We start from the raw sequence: 9,395 nt of genomic DNA on the forward strand, positions 1-9,395 counted from the left end.
TAGCTAAGTTACTCCCACTATGACCAGTCTAAGACTAGCCACAATGAAGAGTAACATATACTAGTAACATACACGTATTCCTAGACTATGTTACTACATTCATAGTGGGTAGTAACATAAGTGTGGTAACATGCATAGCTTCATTTATTAGGCTATAGACTTATATTACAGTACATACACTAGTAACATACACGTACTCGTAGACTATGTTACTACCTTCATAGTGGGTAGTAACATAAGTGTGGTAACATGCATAGCTTCGCTAAGTTACTACTACTACCTCTCTCCTCATTAATAAATGAAGCTATGCATGTTACCACACTTATATTACTACCCACTATGAAGGTAGTAACATAGTCTACAAATACGTGTATGTTACTAGTGTATGTTAGGCCCTGTTTGGTTCCAAATAAGTCACCAACTTATAAGTTGAAAAGTGTAAAAGTGACTTATTTTGTCAAACGGACCTACTCCCTCCGTTCGGAATTACTTATCGCAGAAATGAATGTATCTACATGTATTTTAGTTCTAGATACATCCATATCCGAGACAAGTAATTCCGAACGGAGGGAGTAACTTATAAGTCACCCCAACTTATAAGTCATAAGTTGCTCCACCCCAACTTAAAACTTATAAGTCACCCCCTTTTACATGAGTCCCACAACATTTACATAAAAAAACAAGGTGAGAAGGTATGCTCAGATGACTTATAAGTCAGGTGACAACCAAACAGGCATGACTTATAAGTCACTGGTTTTAAGGCCCCGTTCGGAAGTCTGTTGGCTTCTCCAAGAGCCAGCTTCTCTAGTAGCCAGCTTCTCGTGGCGCCCAGCGAGCGTTCGGCAGCAGCGAAGCGTTTTCTCTCGCTACGGCTCTTCGGAAAGGCAATATCAATGTAATTAGCGAGAGAAAACGGTTCGACTAGCACTTCGAAAGGGCATCTCTCATGTAATAACGACCAACTCCTACTCCTCGTTTCCGCGAAGCTGCGCGACAGCCGCTCCAGAAAATTGCACTGCCCCGTTCGGTTTCTCCAGGAGCTGGATTCTAGGAGCCGTTGCGTTCGGCCAGCTTCTTGCCCGCTTCTGGAGAAGCGCGGAGGCGGAGCACTTCCGAACGGGCCCTAAGTCACCTGACTTCCAGTTCTTTTGCTAGCTTTTTTGGGCTTCCAGAATAAGCTGCCCCCTACCCAGCTTATTCTAGAAGCTCAACCAAAATTTTCTTTTTAAAAGCCTACTAGTCAAGTCTTAACTACTAGACTTCTAAAAAAATAAATTTGGTTCAGCTTTTAGAATAAGCTAGGTAGGGGGCAGCTTATTGCAACTTATTCTGGAAACCATCAAAAAAAACTGGCCGTTATAAGTCAGGTGACTTAATGAAACCAAACAGCCCGTTACTCTCCATTGTGGCTACACACTCACCGGTGGACCACTACCTGGAGAATACTCCGTCTCATCACTGCCCAAGTGGCAGAAGCGGTCAACACCGGCGCACGGCCGAGCTGGTGCACCATGCCCAAAAAGATCGCACGCCCGGTGCCGCCGCACGGTCGCTGCCGCGGCGCGGGGTGAGGCGAGCGCGCGCCGAGCTCATGGCTGTACGCCCGCGCCGCTTCCCCGCACGCAACCGCCTCGCGCCTCCTCCTCTTCTTAAGTCTTAACGCGCCCCTCCCTCCATCAGTCCACTCCCCCAACCCCGGCCCCTCCCTCCTCCACCGCAACGGAACCATGGCTCTCGCGGCCGCCGCCGTCGCCGCCTCGCGCCCCTCCCCGGCCGGCTTGCCCCGACCGTTATGCCGCGCCTCCGCGCATCCGTGCCGCCGTCCGCGGTTCCGGCTGGAGGCGAGCTTGTCGGCCTCCACGCCGGCGCCCGCGCCGGCGACAGCGGACGATGGGGCCGCTGCGGGGCCGTGCCCCGTGGTCAGGTTCGACATGGCCGACTTCACTGTCGCCGACCGCGTCAGCGTCGGGCTCCACGGACGGGTCGGTGTTTAGCCCCCACTGATTCACTCCCCCACGCGCTAATTCGGTCGCGCTTCTCCCTTGTTGCTAATAGTCGGCGATTTGCCTTTTCTACTACAGTCCGATGAGATGATATTCGAGGCCACGGTGCGCGATCCTAGCAGGTCGGTCAGCGGCATGTAACACACTGGAAAGTACGAATTCTTTGAACCCACAATCATTACCTTTTTTTTAATTCAGTGAGCTGTACGGGTCGACGGTGGTGTTGCGGCAGCTGACTAGCTCACAGGCGAAGCGGAGGGGCCGCCGCGCGCTAGAGGTGTTTTTTTTTCCTGTTAAATTCTGGTGCTGTTTAGTGCGTTTGGAATATATGGGGATCTATCTGGCTGAGCTCCATTGGGTTTCGTTCGTGTCATCACAGGTGCTGAAGAAGCTGGCCCGTCGCCAGATGATGTACCACTCTTACGCGATGCAGGTCCATGGCTACGTCACTCCGAGCAAGGCCATGGAAGAGGGTGATAGTCCGCTTGTCTTGGTGCACGGGGTCAGAGCTTTTGCCTTAATTTCCTCGAGCTGATCTTGTTTTAAGTTAAATGTGGAAGTAGGAGTATCATTTTTCATGATCTCATATTCATGTCAGGGCCTGCCTGGGTTTAGCCGTTTAGGCCTCCTTTGGTTTGTAGGAATTTTATAGGAATTCTATATGATAGGATTTGCAAAGGAAAAATTCCTTTGAAGCCCTTTGGTTTGTAGGAATGGATTCCTATTCCTATGTAGGATAGGATTCAATCCTTCACATTTTGGAGGAAAAAAAACATTAGCCTAGACTCAATGGAAAAATTCCTATCCTATGCACCAAATAACATCTCTTCCTCTATAGGAATTGAGATGCATGTCATCTCACTTCCTATGATTTTCCTATTCCTATAAAATTTCTATCCTATGAACCAAAGAAGGCCTTAGGGGTGTTTCTAGTCTAGATGTAATTGCTACTTTAGGTTTGTTTGTTCTTGCTGGATTGAGCTATGTGCTGGTATAATCGTTATTTTACAATAAAAAAATGTTAATGCAGTACCATGGGAGTTACTCCTTGCGTCACTGGTTGCAACTCTCGGATTGGCTTCCAACCTTGGAAGCAACATTAGCATTGGATGAAGAACAAGTAAGGAGGGTAGGAGATGATTCGGTTGGAGGGCCTGCTGTAACTCGGCAGCTGCGTTTAATCAGGATATTGATGAGAGACCTTCTGATTGGTGTAAGCTTCAAAAGTTAAAGATTTTTTAATGTTATTCAGTTACCAGTTGATCTAGACTGAAGATATGTCTTACTTTATGCAGGTAAATTATCTGCATAGCCATGGAATGGCGCATACTGAGCTTAGACTGGAGAATGTTCATGTAAGCCCAGTAGACAAGCATGTCAAAGTAAGCACCATTTCCTTTTATTCTTGTTTACACAAGTGGTTGTATTATGTCCTTGCAATCATGCTTAGGTTACTGGGAACATTAATAAATCAATGTCATTTGGCCCGTTTCATGTAATACAGTTGAACTACTAAACATAACATTCCCGTTTCATCATGATTTTGCATCAGCGTGTATTAATCATTTCCGTTTAACCGTGTATTCATATTTTGATTTGCTGACATAAGTGAGATCGTGCTCAGGACAACTCTGTAGTATATTTTCCCTCTATGTGTTGATTGATGACAAAAGTACTATGGGCTCGTTTGGATCCACGGCAAAAGGTAAACTAGCCTAGCTAGGCAAGGCTAGGCATTTGGTTTGGACAAGTAAATCTGGCTTTTGATGGCAATTTAGCCCATAACTGCCGCTAAATCCTTGCCCACGAAGGAGAGCCCATTTGGCTCGCTCACCCCGGCAAACGAACAAGCACAAAAAAACAACCTGAATCGTGCGTGCACCCGTAGCTAACTTCCATGTTATGAGTCGTGGTCCATGATGCACCGGCCCCATGGTCCCCTTTTTACGATATGCTCTCGGACGAGTTACAACCTGCAACCAAACACCCAGCTTTGCTCCTATGAGCCCTTGCTTGAATCGGCTAGTAAAATCTAGCCTAGCTAAGCAAGGCTAGGTAATGAACCAAATGTACTCTATGTCATCCTACTCTGTGCTTTTTCTGAATCATCCATATGAAAAGAATTAGCTGCTGTCTCAGATAATAGTAGGTGAGGCGTTCCGATCAAGCCATTCCTTATGTAAATAACTGAGTACGACATTTGAGCTGCATTCTTTAAGCATGCCGGTGTACATAAGTGCACTTGTATCACTTGCCACATGTGTATTCGTCTTGTTAAGGTACAAAATATTTGAATTGAAAACTTGACCCCAGGTTCCACTGATGAGATGGAACCAGGGAGTGATCTCCTTGTTCTATCTGAAAAAATAAATTTTAATCAAACCAGACCATAAAGGTAATGTGTGATTAAACCCTGCAAAGTTTGCACATTCTGTGTCCCAGTGCTCTGTAGCTTTCATTTCATCTAAAGTTAAAACGGCCGATCAATTTCGTGTTTTCTTCATCTTTTTTAGGTTGGTATTCTTGGGAATGCTGTTGATTTTCATGACAATGACCCCAGCAACAGTGCAGTAGCAAGTAACAATGAGAGGCGGAAAATGATGATAGCATTTGACATGAGGTAGGTTTGAGAGCTTCTGTTTACAGTTAACAGTAGTTAATATGTACGCATATATACTAGTATAAGATAAAAAGTATTAAACTGTTTTTTCTCTAGGTGCGTGGGCTTCATAATGGCAAAGATGGTTTTGAGAGAGCTCATGGATTCATCGACATTCCAAAAATTCAAGTCATTCTTGAATAAGGTTTGTCTTGTGCATCTTTTGAGTTTTATCGTTTCCGCCATATTCTTTTCCCTCGTTCTCACGAATATTTGTGTTCGTCATTGTATTATAGTTTAGCACTTTGCATTCTAACCCTGAACGTTCAGGCTGCTATTTGGTAAAATTTGCATCGAAATAAAGAAAGAAGTTAGGGAAATACCATCCTAAGCTAATAATAAGGCATATTTAATGAAAACATGGCCCCCATTTCTTCTTGTCGAATACACATATTTCTCGTTAAAAATAAAAGGACAAAATAGCTATATAATTACGAAGTCACAAGGACAAGGACATGTCGTTCCTTAAGGTATTCTATACTCCCTCCGTTCCTAAATATAAGTCTTTGAAGAGATTCCACTACGAACCACATACGGATGTATGTAGATGCATTTTAGAGTGTAGATTCACTCATTTTGCTCCGTATGTAGTTCATAGTGAAATCTCTACAAAAATTTATATTTAGGAACGGAGGGAGTGCAAACTAAGCAGCTAGTGCCTCATTCCCTTCTGGCGGTCGGGCATGCCAACATGGACTTCATAATGTTTAATTAATATTGGAGATTTCATGTTGCTAAGTGTTCTGTTGCAAGATCGTGGATGTCCTCTGACTTAATTTTATACTCTGTTTAGTTCTGTTTGAGATTTAACACCACATGTTTTTGCAAGCGATTTCAACTCTGTAAGTTTCTACAAATATCAATGGTGGAACTAAAAAAGCTATGACTTCATGATCAGTATCTCATATTGCAGGGAAATGATCCATCATGTCTGCGTGAGTTCCTTGTACCGATTCTAAGCCAAAATTCTCCATCTGGGAATATTGGTCTGCAGGTAAGAATTTGTATTTACGGTATTACCGCCGGCATATTATTTCTTGAAGTTGTCTGATGATACTGGGGTTTACTCTTGCTATTTTTTAGATGCTAGATAGGCACTGGGGTGCTGGCTGGAATCTTTTGGCCTTATTACTGGCAACAAAATCTGACAAAAGGATAAGGTAAGACTAGTCCTACTGTTGGTAAGCTAAAGTTGCAGATTTAAAACAGGTTTGTATCTACATTAGATTCTCACTTTGCTGTATCAACTTAATTTACAGTTGTGTCGATGCACTGCGTCACCCCTTCCTTTGTGGACCTAAATGGCGTATAAGTCCAACAGTGAATGTCGTACGCTGGGGCTTGGGATCTACTGCTGTCCGCCTGGCTGAAGATTATATTTATGGGCATCATCAGGTATTATTTTTCTCGCAAAAAATGGATGACTCAAGCTGCATCTCCATCCAAATGTTCACAAGATGCTCGAGTGTCAATCCAAAATGAACCTGATATTTTTACTGAAAGCTATCATTTGTTTGTTACTTGTATGAAGAAGTATGGTGGAACTCCAGTTAACTTATTAGGCTTCCTTTACCATGTTTACAGCGTAGACGGTTAGCATATTTCATTGAGTTGATGGAGGTGCTAAACCCTAATTCAAGTACAGAGGTAATTATTCCTGCTCCAAGTCCTGATAATTATGAATACCATGCAAGGTGAACTTTGTTTTGAGCTAATTGTTTACCTGGGGGATAGTTTCTAGTTTGGTGATAAGCCGTTATGGTTTCTTCATTACAGCAATTGTTAGGGTGTACGTGTGATGAGTTCACTTGATATATCCGTTACATTCAGAGCGCGTGTGTCCTCCGTATAAGGATATCGAGAGATCATATATTTTGTATATGTGATGGTTCTACTTAAGTCCTATCAATTTATTTTCATTTATTTCATATATTCCTCTCTGCTTTTGTTTGCTCAGAATTGGCTTCGCCTCCTACCTGGTCGCTGGTGCCTCTTGTACTGCACTGGAAGGCACATCGGTCTAACACTTCGTCAGCCTACCCCCAGAGTCCTCATCAACGATGCGTTCCTCACATTCGCCGAAGCCCCAGAATCTGTGGATCCCATTTTATCTCTGACCTCAGATATTGGTTTCAAAATCATGCCGGAATCCGACTGGCCCCACGACAAATCTGGAACCGAAGGAAATCTGTCAGTTACCACATCGGCAAGGATAACTCCTGGGAGGATTTACACCAATGCCGAGGATGGTAAAGAGAGTAGTAGTAGGATTACATCTTCCAGATATCTTGGTGGTAAATGGGGAAAAGCCGCAAAGATGAAGGAGCTGCCAGCCAGCCTCCCCACCGCTAGCGTTAACGTGGATGAGGACGACGTCGACGTGTCCATGAGTTGCGGCTCAACTTTGAACGTCAAGTCTGCACGCAATGTGCTGCAAGAGGTCCGTACGCAGACGCCACCGGAGATGTTCGACCTGTCAAAGATTGTTTGCGGTACATACATTGATTCAAGGTTGATGGTTCTTCGCGGTGTTAATGGGTCGGCTTTACTTTTCGTTAGATCAAACCGTACGTCTGACCCCTGAGGAGCATATTTGTAACCCATTGTCTCCTGTAGCATTCTTGTATCTGTAGGTGTACATTATTCATTTTTAGCAAGTGTACATAATAAAGGTTCTAGAAATAAAATCAGTGTTATGTTAAAAATGTACTAGTATGTTACATAAACTGGGAGGGTTCTACACAATCTTGAGAAAGGGACTTTTTTCTCTAGAAACACACATGATTTTATTCATGCTCACAACCATTGCAGGTACACAGCTTTGGATCCATGATCCACGAAATTTAATTACAAAGTAACTTCTACAGCTAAGAGATACAATAAAATATCCTGGAGGCTTCCCCTACTACAACAAGGTTGGCCTGACTCCAGCAAGGGAGGGGCGATGATGGCGGTACGCCTTTGGCTCACTCCAATGATTGTAGTCGTTGTTAAGTGGTGTTGTTAAGTGGTTCACGAACCTAGTTGTAATTTTTATTATCTTTGATGTTCTTTGAATTGCTATGATTGAAAATAAATATATTAGAAGTTTCCCATGCAAACAAAAATACCATCAAGACTGCAGTTAGATGGGAATAGCATTATTGAATTGCCTATCCAAAAGATGGGAAGTCGTACTTGGACCAGGGATGATTCTGTAGAAGTGCAAGTTGTCGAACCACAAAATTGCCATAATGTAGATGAAATATTTGAACTCCACAAAGAAAAAGCAACATGACACAATAACATAAACTCGTCATATTTGAATAATCATCTGTACGAAAACACATGCCTCTCTAGCCTATGGCACCGCCACAAAGAACAGAGTTGATTGCTGAAAATCACCACATTTGTGGCTAGGATAACGGATTGTCACCGTTTTTGTCAAAAAAACACAAAAAACCACCCCTTCCGCGGCAAGTGAGCAACAAATCATACAAATTCGGGAACTGGCCAGTTGGCCCCACACGTCAGGCTGATTTGGCATGCCTACATGGACAATACGCTGAGGTGGAAGATGGCCCCAGCAGTCTGCCCCTCATCTATTTTCACGCATTTTCTCTTCCTCCACAGTCAACGGCGGCTGGAGCCAATGGCGCTGGAGCCGGAAATTGGGTCGGCGGTGGGTTGGACGAGCCGGAGCTCCACGGCGATGACAGAGCGGCGACGCGCTTCAGGGGAAACGAGGCAAGGGTGATGTCGCGGGGCAGCGGCACTACAATAAAAGCTTGTCTACGGGTGCGGGGCGGCGGAGCTGCAACCGCGGGATTGTCGGTGGGCGTGGGGTGGGCTTGACTGTCATGTCCGGATCCAGGCACCCAGTCGCGGGCAGGGCGGGGCATGCGGGCGGGCTTAACCCTCGCGTCCGCCTGCTTGAGCTCGGCCTCCAGCCGCCGGTGGATCTGGCGAGAAGGGGAAGGAAAGAGAGAAATTCGAGGAGGAAGAAGGAGGTGTGAGGCAGACCAGTGGGACCCCTCCCACCTTAGTAGGTCAAACATTGACTAGGGCAAATTAAGAAGAGATTGTCTGTCCCGTGTGTGACAGTTCCGTATTTTGCGCTCTGGCGATTCCAAGGCGATTGGGGGCGGCGACAGCGAAACCCTAAACCTTGGTCTCCTTTTGGACTAAGGCAATCTCCGACGACATTTCCAAGTGTTGTGATCCGAGGAACTGAGCTCACCACCAAGCCACTAGTTGCATTGTTTCAAGGGGTTAAGGTGTAGGCCATGGAGAAGGTGGAAGGATTACTGCAGAAGTTGAACCTTTCGGAGGCGGAGACGAAGGGAGTGAGGATTGGAAGAGGGGAAGGGGGGAAGGGGACGGCTGCAGACCCCCAAGCCATGGGTAAGGTGTTGGCGGAGAAGCCAGTTTATGTTGAAGGCATGATCAAATCCCTCGGGAGAGCCTGGTGTCCGCTAAAAGGGATAAAGTGCAAGGATCTGGGTGAAAATGTGTTTCTATTCACTTTTCTGCATGCTTCAGGTAAAAGAAAAGCGCCTGGGAATGTCCCTTGGATGGTGGGGAAGGATCTGATAGTTTTGGAGGATTTTGACCCGCTGAAGACTATCGAAGAGTATGAATTCAAGTATATTCCGACCTGGGCCAGAGTCATGAAAATGCCACTAGGTCTGATGAATGAGGACAATGGAGAAAGTATTGGTAACCAAATTGGTGATACGCTGGAGGTGGAGATT

General features: G+C 45.1%; 1 protein-coding gene across 1 annotated transcript; it reads left to right on the top strand.

The window, feature by feature from the left end:
* The first annotated feature begins 1,557 nt into the window (after positions 1 to 1,557).
* LOC123061632 (probable plastid-lipid-associated protein 14, chloroplastic) lies at positions 1,558 to 7,437 on the top strand. The gene is made up of 13 exons (XM_044484811.1): positions 1,558 to 1,982; positions 2,082 to 2,125; positions 2,202 to 2,280; positions 2,383 to 2,505; positions 3,034 to 3,216; positions 3,299 to 3,385; positions 4,517 to 4,623; positions 4,720 to 4,807; positions 5,576 to 5,656; positions 5,746 to 5,822; positions 5,922 to 6,057; positions 6,247 to 6,309; positions 6,620 to 7,437. Exons 1-13 carry the CDS (start codon positions 1,728 to 1,730, stop codon positions 7,244 to 7,246), a joined length of 1,950 nt encoding a protein of 649 aa, XP_044340746.1. The 5' UTR covers positions 1,558 to 1,727; the 3' UTR covers positions 7,247 to 7,437.
* The last annotated feature ends 1,958 nt before the right edge of the window (positions 7,438 to 9,395 follow it).

This window comes from Triticum aestivum, chromosome 3A (genome assembly GCF_018294505.1).
Source record: "Triticum aestivum cultivar Chinese Spring chromosome 3A, IWGSC CS RefSeq v2.1, whole genome shotgun sequence".
Classification (NCBI taxonomy): Eukaryota; Viridiplantae; Streptophyta; class Magnoliopsida; order Poales; family Poaceae; genus Triticum; species Triticum aestivum.

Coding starts and splice junctions, on each gene's coding strand:
- LOC123061632 (XM_044484811.1), top strand. CDS start 1,728: ATGGCTCTCGCGGCCGCCGCCGTCGCCGCCTCGCGCCCCTCCCCGGCC. Junction 2,126..2,201: donor ACGGTGCGCGATCCTAGCAG/GTCGGTCAGCGG, acceptor TTTTTAATTCAG/TGAGCTGTACGGGTCGACGG. Junction 6,058..6,246: donor ATATTTATGGGCATCATCAG/GTATTATTTTTC, acceptor CCATGTTTACAG/CGTAGACGGTTAGCATATTT.